Source organism: Malus sylvestris, chromosome 5 (genome assembly GCF_916048215.2).
Source record: "Malus sylvestris chromosome 5, drMalSylv7.2, whole genome shotgun sequence".
Classification (NCBI taxonomy): Eukaryota; Viridiplantae; Streptophyta; class Magnoliopsida; order Rosales; family Rosaceae; genus Malus; species Malus sylvestris.
Window position 1 is genome coordinate 43,229,767 of NC_062264.1, and position 16,502 is coordinate 43,246,268.

The following is a 16,502-nucleotide window of genomic DNA, read 5'->3' on the forward strand; positions in this document are numbered from 1 at the left end:
CCGTTAACAGTGACGTGGCGTCTATGTGGACAATGACTGGGCGCCACATGTCATCCATGTGGAAATTTAAAAAAAAAAAATATATATATATATATATATATTATAAAATAATAAATAAATAAATTTTTTTTTTCTTCTTCTTCCTCTGAATCTGGGTAGCAGATTCGTTTTATTTTTTATTTTTTTTCTTTCTTCCTTCTCATTCTTCCGAATCTGCCCATTCTTCTTCTTCTTCTTCTTCTTCTTCTTCTTCTTCTTCTTCGATTCTTCTTCTTCTTCGATTCTTCTTCGATTCTTCTTCGATTCTTCTTCTTCGATTCTTCTTCTTCTTCGATTCTTCTTCGATTCTTCTTCTTCTTCGATTCTTCGATTCTTCTTCTTCTTCGATTCTTCTTCGATTCTTCTTCTTCGATTCTTCGATTCTGCCCAGTTTTTTTTTTTTTCTTCTTCCTCCTTCTTCCTCCTTCCTTCTCCTTCTTCTTCCTTCTTCTTCTTCCTTCTTCTTTTTCTTCGAATCTGCCCAGTTTTTTTTTTTTCTTCTTCCTCCTTCTTCCTCCTTCCTTCTCCTTCTTCTTCCTTCTTCTTCTTCCTTCTTCTTTTTCTTCGAATCTGCCCAGTTTTTTTTTTTCTTCTTCTTCCTCCTTCCTTCTCCTTCTTCTTCTTCTTCCTTCTTCTTATTCTTCCTTCTTCTTCTTCTTCGAATCTGCCCAGTTTTTTTTTTCTTCTTCCTCCTCCTTCCTTCTCCTTCTTCTTCTTCTTCCTTCTTCTTATTCTTCCTTCCTCCTCCTTCCTTCTCCTTCTTCTTCTTCTTCCTTCTTCTTATTCTTCCTTCTTCTTATTCTTCCTCCTTCTTCCTTCTCCTTCTTCTTCTTCTTCTTCTTCTTCTTCTTCAAATCTGCCCAGTTTTTTGTTTTTCTTCTTCCTCCTTCTTCCTCCTTCCATCTCCTTCTTCTTCCTCCTTCTTCTTCTTCGAATCTGCCCAGTTTTTTTTTTTCTTCTTCTTCCTCTTCTTCTTCGAATCTACCCAGTTTTTTTTTCTTCTTCCTCCTCCTTCCTTCTCCTTATTCTTCTTCTTCCTTCTTCTTATTCTTCCTTCTTTTTCCTCCTTCTTCCTTCTCCTTCTTCTTCTTCGAATCTGCCCAATTTTTTTTTTTTTCTTCTTCCTCCTTCTTCAAATCTGCCCAATTTTTTTCCTTTTTTTTTTGTTCTTCCTCCTTCCTTTTCCTTCTTCTTCTTCCGAATCTTCTTCTTCTTCCGAATCTTCTTCTTCTTCCGAATCTGGGCAGATTCGGTTTTTTTTTTTTTTTTAATTTTATAATATATATATATATATATTATTTTATTTTATTTTTTAAAATTTCCACGTAGATGACACGTGGCGCTCAGTCATTGACCACATGAGCGCCACGTCACAGTTAATGGCTGACTTAACAGTTTGACTAACGGATGTATGAAACTATCCCAAAATTTACACTTTAGGTATGACTCTGGGACTAAAAAAATTTGATGTACTAAATGTTGAAAACCACGAAACATGAGAGTAGTAAACAGTCTTTTGCCCTAAATTTTAACATATCCAACACAATCATAACATAAGCATTCTAACTAGAATCAAAGACAATGAAAATAAACATTTAAAGTTGAACTAAAATCATCAATCAAGTCTTCCAAAGTCCAAACTAACAACCTCACAACACAAAAATCGTACAAATGACTTAGAAAAGTTAAATTGTATGATGTTGTTCAAAGATCAAGGTTGTTTGCTTGTAACTGCATGTTGACAACTTGATTAGTAAAAATAATGCGTGAGTGGATTTATTTAGTGTGTGTTGGATTCGTTTCCATCACAAATTACCCAAGTAATCTATCCGAAATAAATGTTTATGGATTCTGTTACATGTTATATGAGAGTAGATTTAGAAAAGAAAGCTAGGGCAGAAATAGACAATGCTATGGAGATGGATGTAGGTACTTCAGGATGAGGTTTGGTTTCGGAACCTTGTATGGGGGATAAATAATAGGTTAGGGTTTAGAGTTTTTATAGGCTTTTTTTTAATAGTTTGAGCTTAAAGTTTGGCAACACATTGGGTTTAGCACATTTTAACTTACAAATTGGGTTTAGAAAATAATACCCAAAACAAATAATTAAATAAAAAATTTAATTTAAAGAATTCAGTTCGGTTCAGTTTGATTTTCGATTTTTTTCGGTTTTCGATTTTTTGAACCCACCCCTAATTTGGCCTAGCCCTCGGTTGGAGACAGTTTTCGTGTCATTTCGGGCTATTTTGGACCTTATGTCCCTCTGGCTGGATCGGTTGGAGATGGTCTAAGGTAATTGCCTAATTGGAGGAGTCACTCAAAAGTATTTAAATGCTTGAGAAGATGAGGGAAATGGGAAAAGGATCCTTGCCTGATCATTTTCCTAGGGATCCCGTGATCTCGATCGTTCATCATACATTGTGCAGTCAGTTTTCGTTAGGTACTATTTACATTTAATTTTAAATTTTAAATTTTAAAATGATTTCTGACCTCCCGATGTACGATGGACGGTCTCAATTACGAAATCCCTACGATCCCAGAAAAAGGATCCGACGAGGGAAAGAAATTGTAAGATTGCACCAATCATTTTGGTTGTGATAATGACATGTGAAAAGGAACCCCCAATTCATGATTTCATGAACATATGTGAAGGTAAGATGAGAGAAAATCAGTTAAGATGGTTTGGACACATGAACCGAAGATTTACAGATGATCTGGTTAGATGATGTGACTATGAGACGCAAGCTTAAGGCAAAAAGGGTAGAAAAAGACCTATAAAGACTTTGAAAAAGACTATAAGAAAATATATGGAGCACTTAGAACTAATGAAAGATTTGACGCAAAACCGAGCATAATGACGCTCTAGGATTCATACAGCCGTCATCTTAGCCGGATAAGGTTTGGTGGTGATTGTTTATGAACAAATGTGAATATCTCAATTCCAAATCCTAATTTGCATGAAAAACTTCAGAAAGATAGCCTAATCAAGGACAAGCTAATCATGTGATTGGTAAAGCCATATAAAAGATATATATGCTTCACTCCGATGCATGCCTATCAATCAATTGGTTCACTTCCACTTGTTCCAAATGAATGTGACATCAAAGAAGATGACAATTAAAGAAGAACCCTTTTCTTTAATTACAATTTTGACCTGGTGACACTACAAAAGCCAGGAGGTCTCACAAGAAAGATGAAGGTTCAAGAGAACTTGGGTTTAGGTGTTGGTGTACCATGAGGATGCGCAGGACCAAGCTTCTGAATCCGGTGAAGGAGCTTCACCTTCTTGTGATCTTGGCAGATTGGACTCGTTACATGAGTCAAGGTTCCGTCGAGGGCGAGGGAAGACTCGAATTGCTCCAATGCTTTTACAACCTGCGGAAACTCGGGCCTTTTGTCCGGATGCAAGGACCAACAATGCTCGATCAATGCTTGCATTGCAGACGGGCAACCCTTCGGGATAACAGGCCTCAAATTCTGAAAAAGCAACCCACCATTTCTTAGAATATGGTTTATATGTAGCATTAACTCTGAATTTTTCCCTGATAAGTAACTTTCATTTGGACGTTGAGCTTCACGAGAAAGAGTAAATGGCGGAAATATTAGTTCAGCGCAAGAATTTTAGAAACAAAACACCCGAATCATTTGCAAATTCACTTCATTGAGATCCTCATTGGCTACTTCTCGAAGATTAGCCGTCATAGAGAAGACGAAAGCTAGAACTAAGGAATTAACAAAAGTACGGATGAAGGAGCCTAATATGCACACTTCTAACTATAGGCCAGTAAAACAAAAGTTAAGAAAGTACCTTGTTTACAACAGCGAAAGCAGCCTGAATGGGATTCATATCCTCGTAGGGGATTGCTCCGGCCACCATTTCCCACAAGACAAGTCCAAAACTGTACACGTCAACCTTACGCCCATAGGATTTACGCTTGATCATCTCTGGGGCCATCCAACGGTATGTCCCAGGGTCATCAGACAACGAATCACAGTACACCTCCTCACAAGCTATACCAAAATCAGCAATTTTCAGGTGGAATTCTGCATCTACAAGAACATTTTCAGGCTTAAGGTCCCGATGAATGACTCCCTGTGAGTGTATGTATTCCATTCCCCGAGCAATGTCCAATGCAATGGCAACCAGTTTCTCCAGAGGAAGAGACTTTTCCTCAAGTTTGTGGAGATATGCCCTCAAGGAACCCTCTGATAGATATTCCGTGACTACACAATAAACGGGTGGCTTTCTGCACGCCGCGATGAACTGTTTCAAGGAAACAAAATATCAGTAACAAATGATACACACTATTCTTCAACGTGAAGTTCATGATTTGCAATTACGAAAGTCCCAAACATGGTTAAACTTAAACATATCTGGTGTCTAAAAACTCCAAACTAGGAACGATAATTTGTTCACCATTATACGAAATTTAACAATCCAAATGCATACAAGGCGGAAAAAAGGAAGAATTGACATACCTTTATGACATTTGGATGGTGGAGACGTGATAGAAGAGTGACTTCTCTATTAAACTGTTTCTCCAATCGAGCTGCCAAGACTCCGCTATCGTCATCCTCTGGCACCCTGATAATCTTAACAGCAACAGCTTCGTCATTGTAAATACCATGGTAAAGCCTGCTATGCGCCCCATGAGCAAATTTAAGCCCGAGAAACAGCTTCGACAAATCAACACTAAATTCATCGGCAGCTTCCAAAGCATTAACTCTCCCGCCAGCATGATCAAAGTACTTGGCCCAAGGCGACTCCTTCCGGCTCTTCGTCTTGTCATTGACGTTCATAGAAGCCAAGTGCCTGAGGGGGCTCGTATTCATCGAATTCGATGACTTACTATGCGAATCCTTACTGAACAATCTTCCCATCCCCTTTCTCTTAGGATGTGGTGTTGAAAACCTCTTCGTATCAGACTTGGCTTCCTTGAACACATCAGAGAGGTTGGTCTGAGGCAGAGGGGACAAAGATCTCTGCTTGTTGGTAAGGAGATTTCGCTTAACCGGTGTATGAACAGAATTCCTCTGTATCTTTGAATTACTGGGACTCGATTGCTGCTTCAAAGGAGCTGCTTCCACCTCTGCCACCGCTGCTGCCACTGCTATCGCAGGCCTTGACTTTAATCCGGCAATCCGGTCGTCCTGCAGGACTAACGGAAGGGAGGCCAACCTTGAAGAATCAAACCGATGTGAAAACTTCGTTCTCCGAATCCAAGAATACGCCTCCTCCTCCATCTTCCCCAGTAATTCTCTCAAATCCCAAAACAGCGTTAACTTACACCCCAAAAACCTCCCTAATCACCTCCTCCTTCACCTTCAGCCGAGAAGAAGGCCTAAATCCGACTGGGAAATCCTCAAACAATCTGAATTCAGCTACAAACAAGCTCGAAAAACTTGAAAATCCGAAGTTCTTTAAGCCCATCAACAACAACCTCTAACCTTACAAAAACTAGTTGAAGAAAAAGAAACAAATTTTTTTAACCCTTTTGGAAGAATGAGGCTGCACCAAATCCTGATAAGCTCATCTCCATCAGAACCAAAATTCCCTCAAACCCACCAAATCCCATCAATCAGCAGGCTCTTCCAATCAAATAATTTGGACACCCTCCTCAGCACCACCAAACCCCCTAACCTCTCTAAATAAATATAAAAATAAATAAATAAATAAATAAAATAAAAACTGGTTATTGTTTCCAAGTCAAACACCACCTTCCGTAAAAGCCTGGAAATTCATACACAAACAACCCAATAAACAAGTCAATAAAAAATATAATTACAGCCCCACGAAAACAAAAGTGTGTTCAATTAAATTGAAATCGAAGAAACACCCATGATTACAACCCCATCAAGCACGGAAGAAAAAGCTAAAAAAATAATCATGGTGTCAAAACAATCATAAATCCACTAAAATAATGCAGAATAAAAAAATACCAGAGACATAAAAAAAAAACTCAAAAATAATCAATAAATCACACATAATATCACTAGAAAAAGTCAAAAATAGCATATTTTAAACAAAGGGTAACCAAGTAAAATGCCTGAGCTGTTGAGGAGCTTACCACAAGGGAAATGGCTTCTACATCACGGCGACAAATCACCACGAGCTTCAATGGTATTTCACCATTTTCACCATCTGATATGAGAGACGCTAATGATTTTATACAGAAGGGCGGATTTAAATTACAAAAAAAAAAATTAAAAAATTAAAAAAAATCCCAATAATTCTGGGGTTTTTTCGGCGAGGATTGCTATACGTATCATGTAAGTTGGGCCTTAGATTCCATGGGACCCGGAAACTTTTGGTTAATGGGGCGGTGGGATTGTGGTGGGGACGGCGGTGGTGGGTGGGGACCACCGGGGGCAGGGGCAGCGGAAGTCAGAAAAGACGGCGAGAGAGAGAGAGCGATTGAGGAAGAAGGGAGGAGGAAGAGGAACTGGTTTGATTAAAATAATGAGAAATGTGGATTCCATTCCATATTTCCATGTGTCGTTATCGGAGAGAATGAGGTACGGATATGGCTTTTTAAAAGGATCAAAAAGCCCGGTTCTCTACGGTTCCTGGTACGGGGTACGTGTGAGGTGAGACATGTTCGTGGAATTACTAATTGCCCCTTTGTTTTTGGTGTGTTTTTCTTGTTGGGTCATGGAGTTTTGAGGCTAATCTTGGGATTATGGAGTTTTGCATCTAGGGTTTGTTAAAAAGGGTATGTCGGAATCGAATTTTTATCGGAATATGAGGATGAATTGGTTCAGTGTTTGTTAGGAGTGTGTAGATAATAAAGTTCAGAATAGATAAAGCATCTTTAGTTTATAATAAAAAATTAAAAATACATGTATCACGTTGTATGTACTGTTTAGAAAAATTTTATTTGAAAACATCTAACATTTTTCTGCACTCAACTTGCTCTCTTCACCCATATTATTTTTTATTAAAAAATTAATATCTCTTTAAACTCAATTTTATTACCTAAACTATTATCTCAAAACCAATTCAAAATATAAAGTTATCTTTACACTCATTCTCTTTATAGAATAACATCTATAATTGAATGTTTTTATTCAAAGAGGCGTCATTTGCCACCCTATAATTGCATATGCCTTATAAGACTGGTATTTCTATGGCTGTTTTTTTTTTTCTTTCTACCACCAAACCCATCCATAGACTTGAATTTGCCAAAGAATGCAATGAAAGCTCAAGGTCAATCCATCACTGTGCCGGAAACATTTGACCTTGATGCTTTGAATTTGGATGGAGGCATGTTCGGTGAGGGGTAATATTCTCATTAACACATTTTCATTCATCTTTCTATTATGCTTCTAAATGAATGTATGATGCAAATAACCTTGTTTCCTCAGGGCCTATGATAATCAACACGCGAGTCAAGAAAATATCACACTATCAGGTTGTAGAAGTTAATTGCTGTTTGGAATTCTCATATTTATTATTTGTCTTTATCTGCACCAAGAATCAAGTTAGATGTCTTTTCAGTACTAATCAAAAGTCCTTTCATGGTGTTTTAGGGCGCAGACAAACACATGTAGAGAAAAACAAATACAATATAATATAAAAAAGTATGAAATTTAATCCAAATAATAAGCAAACAAACAAAATATCCATAAATCGAGTCATACCTTAGTTGGAGGATTCAAAACTTCAAAATCACCATCCATCAATAGAAAAGCTTGTTTTTCCTCTATCAGAGCTATTAGGGTTTTAGCCGAAAAGAATGTAGGATAAACAAAGGGTGATGCTAGGGTTTAATTATAATGTGTGGGTTTATTGATAAATTTGTGTTTTATTATTAATTTCATTTTGTACTTAATAGTAATTATGCAATAGGGTAAAATAGACAATTAACATTTAAAATTTAAGTTGGAGGTAGAAATAGGTTACAAGGGTTTATATAAAATTTCCCCACTATTTATTTGTACATGATGCATGCTCAACTTAAGAAAGAGGTAATTTGAATCGGAACCTAACAAGTGCATACAAGTTAATACTTTATGGGTATGATATTCACACACATTTTTTTACTTCTCACACATCTTTCTAATTTTCGGCCGTCGGACGAGGAATTGAAGAAGATAAAATTACAGAAATCAATAAGAAGTATGTGAGAAATGACAAATTGTATGTAGATAGCACACCCCCATACTTTATTACTGGAGCCATAAGCCATCACACACATACATGTACAATTATCGAATTCTACTTAAAAGAGAACTACATTTTCTAATTAGCATTAATAGTTACTTTGAATCTCAATATTGATATAAATTATTTCTTGTATCTTTATTCAACTAACCGTTGTTAAGAGATTAAAATTGATAATATTTTTTGACAAAATATAGTCTGTACGTCGCTCTAAATGATTAATATAAGCTAAAAATTTCATTTACAAACCATACTATTACTTTCCAAATCAATTAAAAACCTAGGTGTCGAAGGAGAAATTTACGACTAGATTCTACTTCCACGCCTAGATTTGGTTGGAAAATAAACAATATTTGTAGATTTTGATCGTTGAATAAATTGGAAGGGGGAGATGGTTTTTCTTGCTTTTACGAAAAGGAAAAGTGAAAATAAAGAAAAGGCCTTCTGCCGAAAAAGAAGAAAAAATGTATAAAATAAAAATAAATGGCCCAACGGCCCACATGATCAAACCCAACTGGATTTAGCTGGATTTAGCTGGATTTGATCAATTCTTAGGAATGGGCCAATTAGTTCCAACCCAATGAACATTCCAAGCTTCAGCAAGAGAACTTTTTAGTTGTAACAGGAACACGAATGGTACATCACGTATTTCTATGTAAATGGTGAAATTTTTTAATTTTTAAGTTATTAACCTTTTAACACACATAACTCACAATTTATATAGGGACACGTGGTGTACCACCTCGTGTGACGGTTACATTAAAAAATATTTCCTAGAGCTTGACCGTATCGATGGGCGTGTTAAAATTTTATGGCGCGTGTTTTAATTGGACTAATCAGAGATTAACGTAATATACTGGAACGTGCTTATACACTAAATAAAAAAATTAGGGAAAAGGAAAGGAATACACAGAAGGAAAACAAAAAAAGGAAAGCAAAAAACAGAAGAAAAACAAAAACAAGGAAAGAAGAGAGAACCCTACTCTCTTATATAAAGTCCACTATTTGAGCACGTAATTCTAAAGCAGAATTGTTTTCTATCCCAGTTAAATCTGAACTAGTGATCTCCTGCGTGTGTTTTTTCTTCACCCTAGTTTGTCTCTGTAATTCGAACTTGCGCGCAATAGGGCAAGCACACGAGTCAACTTGCATAACTCAGGTTTGCAACTCCTTAATGTATTTTGAAATAGTATTTTTGTGCTATTTTCATGTGAAATTCTTAGACCATCTCCAATGGTGAGTTTCAATGGCTTTTTAGGATCTGAAATTTATGATTTACACTTACAAAAGTATATTTATTTCGCCCACACTCCAAGATAGAATGCCTTAAGGCTCTCAAGTGCTCGAATCATGGTTTTTCCCATTAAACTTTGTTTAAACAATATTTTTTGCATTATCTTAAAGAGGGATTTTTATAAACGTATTAACTTTAAAATATTCGAATTTCAATAAAGTATGAAAAACCACACAACCACCGCCTCCAACACACACCAAGCACACTTCTATATGTTGATAAACAAACGAAATATATTTATTTGGGGGTGGAATACGAGTTACTTGGATTATTTTTTTAATTGTTGGATTCAGTACCAAAAAAAATTAACCGAAAGAAAAAAGAAATTCAAAATATAATATTTGAATCATCCAACGGTCACTAAATTAGCGCGTCCATGTGCACTATCACGCCTCTAATTCTCACCGGATTTAGGTTAACCTAAATTCTAGTGTAACTTTGGTTTTTATTTGGGATTTAGGCTTGGGCAGGGGAAATTTTCGAATTTGGACCTCTCCATTTCGAGATGGTCATACCTTTTAATTATCTACTTGTGTGCACTTCAAATTTTATTCTTTTTCCGATATTATGATTTATTCTTTGAGATCAATCTTCAAGTTGTAAAGAATTTTTTTCTATGTATCTGCATTTTGTCCGAAAATTACGTGTTTTTTTAAGCGATATTGGTTAGAGAAATCAAGCTCATACTTCGGATGCTGATTATACACTAATATTGGCATATGTTTTTGTTTCCAGACAAATTTTGAGTACATATAAATGGAGGCTTCACAAAATACGTTGTGGTGTGCGCATTGCAGATGTCTTATTCATCCGACACGAGATAACTACTTTACGTAAGAAACTAAACACCTTATTATTATGTTAATCTACATAATTCAATTGAATCAGTTCAAAGAATTACCAGATATTAGATTGTTCTTGTATTAATCACTGCTTACTTAACTGTGTTTTCTCTTGATCAGATCTTGTAGTGTTTGTGGAAAAGTTCTCTATCAAAGTGTCATTAGTACTGAACCCCCAGCTCTTGTCAAAAGCCGTGGAACAAAGGTAATATTCTGCTTATTGGTGAGAGATTCTTGCATGCAACTGAGAATACATCCTTGTGTCCTTACTAAACTCATCACACGACGAATGTCTCGTTGTTATTGTAGCATTCTCGATTTGTATCTAAACTATCTGTTAAATTTGTACTTTGCAGAACAAGAAGGCAGGTTCTTGTATAATTGTAAAATCCTTCTCAAGTGACCATTCACAATCATCTAAAAGGCCTTTAAATAAGGGTATGTGATTGTGTTGTTATACAAAATATAATTTGCATATGTCCATTTTCTAGTTTCTACAATGTTGGTTTTAATTTATCAAAAACTATTCTCAAACCTTTTTCTTCTTCTCTCTGTCTCCCATGTTTTTATTTAAATTAGGGTTCATGTCAAAGTCATATGCAGTAGCAGCCCACAAAATACTCAAGAAGGTTAGTATCTGATATATTTGCTGAAAGCTCCAAGTCTTATAAATGTGACAATAGTTGGCATGTATAGAGGAGAAATTCTTAGGGTCTCGTTCACACACACAAGCACAACATCCTACTCAAGACAATAACCTCTTGTGTAGTAGACCAAAAAAAAAAAACAAGGAACCCAGAAAACCTACCAAACTAGACTGATCAGACTGATTTGGTTCGATTTTCATTTTAAAAACTGAATTTTTTGAAACAAACGTGAAGTTTTAATTTTAGTGAGCATAACCAAACCAACCGGGTAAGAGTGATTCAGCCGGCAATTAAGAGGACAACAAAAACCAAACTGAACCATGCCCAATCCTACTCTTTTGTATATTGTCCTCGTGCTCTCATACAATGAAAGATGTGGGCCTCATGGCCCTCATTTTCCTATTTGTGACAAAATTATATTTTGCCTACTATCAAAATATAATGTGGCACTCCATACTCGTAGTTGAAAGCAAAAGTCCAAGGGCCACGATATTCGTGATTGTGATGCAAATTGACAAAACCAGATTACCATACGGCATGACAGTGACTTTGAAATGATGCAGGAGCAAGGAAATGTTGACGTGAGAAGTGATGGAGGAGCAGCAGATTATAAATGCAATCAAGAGAATGATTATGACTGTAGCTATGATGGTGATGATGAGGATGATTACAACTGAGGTTTCATCCATCTGTGTGACTGATAACCATGTCCATCTACCAAATCAAGAGTATGAGGAGGATATCCCACCCTGTCACGTCGTATACAAGATTTTACCGAGTTTCCGAGTCTGTTTTGTAATCCATTTGCTTTTATTTGTAAACGACAAACTCAATAAGACGTTTAGGTATGGAGAATGTCTCATCACTGAAGTGGGTCTAACAAAATGCATCACTATTGCTGTATATTGCTTAATGCACAATTCTTATTTGTGCTCTTTGCATTAAAGGACACGAGGCTTGTGTTATATGTCATGGTCACGGTGCTGCCACTTGGAAGTGGGCGGCCCCTATAAACCAAAATAATTTTATGTGACACGTCTGCATCTGCATCGTATGCCTAGTAGTAAGCAATATGCCAAAAGCAACCAAAATATTCCTCGATGAACAGGGCGAAAACTTGAACAGACTTACATACTTTTAAAAAAAAGGTAAAGCCAACAGATATAAAAACACATGTTATTGCGATCAATTAAATAAAAACATATGAATAAAAATTTACATATATTTTTATTATATTTTAACAAAATGCCAACGTAACAGAGTTCTCGTAAGATTGATCAAACTCATGATATAATTTTAGCAAACTTGAAACCGACCAGCAATAAAATGTTTGAAAAGTGTTACATATCTCTTGGAACTTATTTTGTTATTTCATATCATTACTGATGAGATTATTTTTTTCGTTTACATATATACACATACCCTAACTTCAAAAGTATATATTACAAAGTATTTTACTTAGGATCAAAGCAAGAACACGAAAAAATTTGCTTAAAATCACACAACTTGAATTGCTGTCATGCAATGCCTGTTAGGCATCATCTCTAACAAATCTATGGTTAACATTGACTCCTTAGGCTTCGGTCGCAGCCGGGCGGAGTCTCCCACAGCCAAAACAGGTGTCAATGTTGTTCTTTTGCAGGGGCTAAGCCATTTTGCTTGCATGTACTTCTGCTTCCTCCATGGCCCCATGTGCATTTTCTTTTCCTTCATGCATTTCTTTGCAGCAGAACATAAAATTTTAATCAGGCTTTGCAGTCTCTCAACTTTGCCAACAAACACTTCGGGGAGTTTTTGAACCAGATTGTTGTATTGGTCGCCTGCTCGAGCCATCTCGAATTCGGCTCTGAAGTTCAGCTCTATGATCACTCTCACCTCTCCCTTCTTTAGGCTTGAATTATCCACCACATCCAAAAATGCGTGCTCTCCTGGAGAACAAAGAAATTAGTCAATGAGAAATGTTCTCTTATTAAACACAAAATTTATGTGATTAATTATATATATATATATACACACAGATAATGCTTCAGAATTACAACAATGGTATATGTTTTTACCTGAAGGAATATCCGGCGAACTCCTCCACTTAGACTTGCAGATGGCACTGTTGTGACCATCATTGCAAAGTCTGCCGGAAACTTCTCTCAAGAGGCAGCTCCGGCAACCGCCCGCCATCGTTTTCCCGCAACCACACTCCATCCCCGACCGCTGTATCTCCTTCACCGCCTCCCTTGTCAAACTCCTAATCCTCGTCTCTAGAGAACTAGTCCTGCATAACGTAGCCTGCGGACCATATTTACATAACCATTAATATCGTGCTCATATACTGTAAATTAAAATTCATCTACGGATAACATAACATATAAGATCAATTACTTGTAAAAGTTGGTGCTGGTTATCCCAAAACCTCATGTCCTTCTCCTGATCTCCAGCTTCTTCCTCTTCATCTAACAAGTAGGCTTCATTTTCTTGGCAGCCTTCGGTGCTGCTGCCGTAACTTTCTGGGAACTCGTTGCAGTCCTCAAGGAACCCGAAAACCATGCCGGAAAAACTCGCCGCCAATAATTCTCGAGCGGTGGCCGGAGTTTCTCTACCCATTCACGTTAACTGCTAGTAAATATTTCTAGTTGCTAAACAAATGGTGTGACTCGATGGACATGAACAATGTGAGAGATGGGATCGGATTTATATACCAAACCCAAAGTTTGGACCAACGTGGGGCCTGAGAGTCGGACTCACCACCAAGACAACGTGGACAAACAAGCCGCGGCGTACATGATCCGAGGGGTCTGAAGATTGGGCTGGACAGCCAGGATCCACGTCAGTTTGGTCCAATTATTACAGCTCTCATATACTCGGATATCCAGCCTAAATTCTGTAATGTTGTTCAATCTTAGCCGTTGATGCTGTAGCTCTATCCAATTAAGGGGCCCACTGTCTCCAACCGACTCATTGTTTCGTACATTTTTGTTAATATCGTAATACTGAAAAGATTAGGATTTGATTCACAAATGTTACGAGTACGCGGCGTCTCAGACACCGCAAATCATCTGCTTTTCCGCATAATTAAGGACTGGGAGTTTTTAGTGTGATACTATTAAGACCAACTGAATTTTAAATTAAATTTACAAATCAAATAATATGTTATTAATAGAAAATAAATATCTTAATCAATATTTCAATAATAGTATAATCATCCGACACATCATTTAACTTACAAAATTTAATTTAAAAATTTAGTCTACTTAACATTACTCTTTTTAGTAACAATGGAGAGAAAAACAACTTAAGGGCATTTTTGTTATTTTGACGGCCCAATAATTTTGAAGCACGCCAATGAATGTGTCTATGTGCGTTCAATTTGTCCACATCTTTGCTATCACATGTTTTATTAGGATAAATAAAACAAAATATTTCACTGTTTGGCTATTTGATATTTGAGAATGGATGTGACTGAATTCTTTTTTTAATTTTCGTGTTTAGCATGACTTGATTTTCATGAAAATTACGGGTAACCTATATAGACCTAAATTCAGGTGTCATAGTGGAGTTTGAAATTTATCTTCTTGAAGTCAAAGATAAAGCATGCTAGTTACCTTGGTTAGTTGTTTTGATTCTTTGTCTATTAAGTCTATTAATATGAGATATTTTGTCAAACATCTTGTATGCGTTGCGAATTGGTATCTATACTCAATAATATAAGTTGCATAAATTGACTATAAAACTTAAAACACACCTAAATTAATATTTACACTTTTTTTTTGTATTTTTCTATACCTACTTATCTACGTATAAATTAATTGCCCACATTGTATTAGCTAGGCGTCAGTGTATGCAGGTTGGTTATAAGTAATTGGATTACTCCTCATAATATCATCTACTTACAGTTGGCTACCTAACGTGCATGCATTGTTTAATAACATAGGTCAACGTTGGCGATTTTGTAATGATCTCCCAAACCCTTAGTTTTAGGGGTGTGTTATCCATACACTCCTTTTTACTTCTCCCACACCCTTGTTAATTTCTATCATTTGATCTTCTTCAATTTATTCGATCCGATGACCAAAAATTAAAAGGGTGTGAGAGAAGTAAAAAGAGGTGTGTGGATATCACACCCCTAGTTTTATGTATACCTAGATTGTCACTGTTTTCCTTCAAAATGTATAATATATAGCTTGCTGCTTTGTTTTGAGTCAAATTTGAACAGATTGATTCCACCTTTGATGATAGCAAGTTTGACCATTTGGAAACGGGGTGATAAATCCAGGTTTTTTGGCTGGTATATAGACAACAAGATTGAACCATCTCGTTTAGAAGAAGATATATTTGGTAGGGTTTGCATAAACAGGGCAACTCTCATGAGTGAGACTAAAATATAAAGAGCGTTTCATATTTTTGTAAGAGTGTCACACTAATGACGTAGTTAGATCTGCTACATGTATAGTTTTTTTTCTCAAACTCTAAGACTTACATACTTACTTATTTTTTGGTTTGATTGTATAATAAAAAATTGAACACGCATATGGAACGTCTGGATAAAAAAAAACTGGCTCTAAAAGGGATAAGAACAACGACAGAAGATAACAGAAAGGGAAAGTGATATGTTGGTATGCTTATGGCCACTCCTATTTTTGCCTGTTGATGCCAAACGACACGCTTTTGCCTTCATGCCTTCTGACCAGTTTTGGTGTGGTGATGTTTTTGTGAACCTGTCATGTCCCATATCGATCTGTACTGAGATTATAAAAAACATGCAGGTGTAGTGTTTATCTGAATTCTTTAGTGTCATCGTTAGGGTATATGATTTGACCAGATTTGATCAGCTCAGGTTGCTAGATAGGATCGTTATCTTCTCTTCTAGCCTTGATCAGACTGGATACGATGATGGGAAAGACCTAGCTAGTCCAATTTGGTCTATAGTAGCAGCTTAATTAAGAGAGAAAATTGAGGATCAAATTGTTGTTCACTTAACTATATATATATATATATATATATATATATATATATATATATATTTGAGATGTACGTTACGCACAATACTTGTATAAGTGGCGTTGTATCTGTAAACGAGTTCTTTGCGGCTTTTGTGGCATGCTTCAACATGATCTTTGTTGGCTGTCCTTTAACTTCCTTGATGAATGACTCACCAATTGACCAAACCAAAAAAAAAAACTATATTTGAAACGGAATTAGTTACAAGTTTATAACGTCGATGTTTGATTAATGAAACACAAAGCAAAACTTAGGAATATCCTAGTTAACATGCTTGATCAAAGGATCAGCACTACAAACGATGAAGGTTTCTTGCTTCACGGTAGCACCAATTATCTGCATCATTGTTTCTTTCTTTCGAGCAATATGTCATTTGAAAGACAACCATCAGCATTATCGGCAACGTACATGGAGTGATATTTTGTGTGCTAGGAATACAGCTTGGTACACAAAGTGTTGTAAGACAAGTGGTTGGGTATATTTGAAGATTTTTTTTTCTTTTCAATAACTTGTATTATAATACT

At 36.4% G+C, this 16,502-nt stretch overlaps 3 protein-coding genes across 3 annotated transcripts; 1 reads left to right on the forward strand and 2 right to left on the reverse strand.

The window, feature by feature from the left end:
• Window positions 1–2,970: 2,970 nt before the first annotated feature.
• LOC126622329 (serine/threonine/tyrosine-protein kinase HT1-like) lies at window positions 2,971–6,506 on the reverse strand. The gene is made up of 4 exons (XM_050291031.1): window positions 6,108–6,506; window positions 4,519–5,770; window positions 3,848–4,303; window positions 2,971–3,516 (listed from the first exon to the last, which is right to left on the reverse strand). The coding sequence occupies exons 2-4, from the start codon at window positions 5,281–5,283 to the stop codon at window positions 3,241–3,243; spliced, it is 1,497 nt and encodes a 498-aa protein (XP_050146988.1). The 5' UTR covers window positions 5,284–5,770; window positions 6,108–6,506; the 3' UTR covers window positions 2,971–3,240.
• Window positions 6,507–10,093: 3,587 nt separating this feature from the next.
• On the forward strand, window positions 10,094–11,855 carry LOC126622330 (uncharacterized). Its single transcript, XM_050291032.1, has 5 exons — window positions 10,094–10,330; window positions 10,460–10,544; window positions 10,696–10,777; window positions 10,919–10,968; window positions 11,550–11,855. Exons 1-5 carry the CDS (start codon window positions 10,254–10,256, stop codon window positions 11,661–11,663), a joined length of 408 nt encoding a protein of 135 aa, XP_050146989.1. The 5' UTR covers window positions 10,094–10,253; the 3' UTR covers window positions 11,664–11,855.
• A 478-nt stretch (window positions 11,856–12,333) lies between these two features.
• LOC126622331 (uncharacterized) lies at window positions 12,334–13,660 on the reverse strand. The gene is made up of 3 exons (XM_050291033.1): window positions 13,363–13,660; window positions 13,044–13,269; window positions 12,334–12,914 (listed from the first exon to the last, which is right to left on the reverse strand). The coding sequence occupies exons 1-3, from the start codon at window positions 13,582–13,584 to the stop codon at window positions 12,484–12,486; spliced, it is 879 nt and encodes a 292-aa protein (XP_050146990.1). The 5' UTR covers window positions 13,585–13,660; the 3' UTR covers window positions 12,334–12,483.
• Between the last annotated feature and the right edge of the window lie 2,842 nt (window positions 13,661–16,502).

Excerpts from the sequence above, each read along its gene's own strand:
- LOC126622329 (XM_050291031.1), bottom strand. The coding sequence starts at position 5,283 with ATGGAGGAGGAGGCGTATTCTTGGATTCGGAGAACGAAGTTTTCACAT. Across the intron at positions 4,304-4,518 it reads ACCATCCAAATGTCATAAAG|TTCATCGCGGCGTGCAGAAA; the intron begins GTATGTCAATTC and ends TCCTTGAAACAG. Across the intron at positions 3,517-3,847 it reads CTTTCGCTGTTGTAAACAAG|AATTTGAGGCCTGTTATCCC; the intron begins GTACTTTCTTAA and ends TTGCTTTTTCAG.
- LOC126622330 (XM_050291032.1), top strand. The coding sequence starts at position 10,254 with ATGGAGGCTTCACAAAATACGTTGTGGTGTGCGCATTGCAGATGTCTT. Across the intron at positions 10,545-10,695 it reads TCAAAAGCCGTGGAACAAAG|AACAAGAAGGCAGGTTCTTG; the intron begins GTAATATTCTGC and ends TGTACTTTGCAG. Across the intron at positions 10,969-11,549 it reads CCCACAAAATACTCAAGAAG|GAGCAAGGAAATGTTGACGT; the intron begins GTTAGTATCTGA and ends GAAATGATGCAG.
- LOC126622331 (XM_050291033.1), bottom strand. The coding sequence starts at position 13,584 with ATGGGTAGAGAAACTCCGGCCACCGCTCGAGAATTATTGGCGGCGAGT. Across the intron at positions 13,270-13,362 it reads ACCAGCACCAACTTTTACAA|GCTACGTTATGCAGGACTAG; the intron begins GTAATTGATCTT and ends TATGGTCCGCAG. Across the intron at positions 12,915-13,043 it reads TTCGCCGGATATTCCTTCAG|GAGAGCACGCATTTTTGGAT; the intron begins GTAAAAACATAT and ends TTTGTTCTCCAG.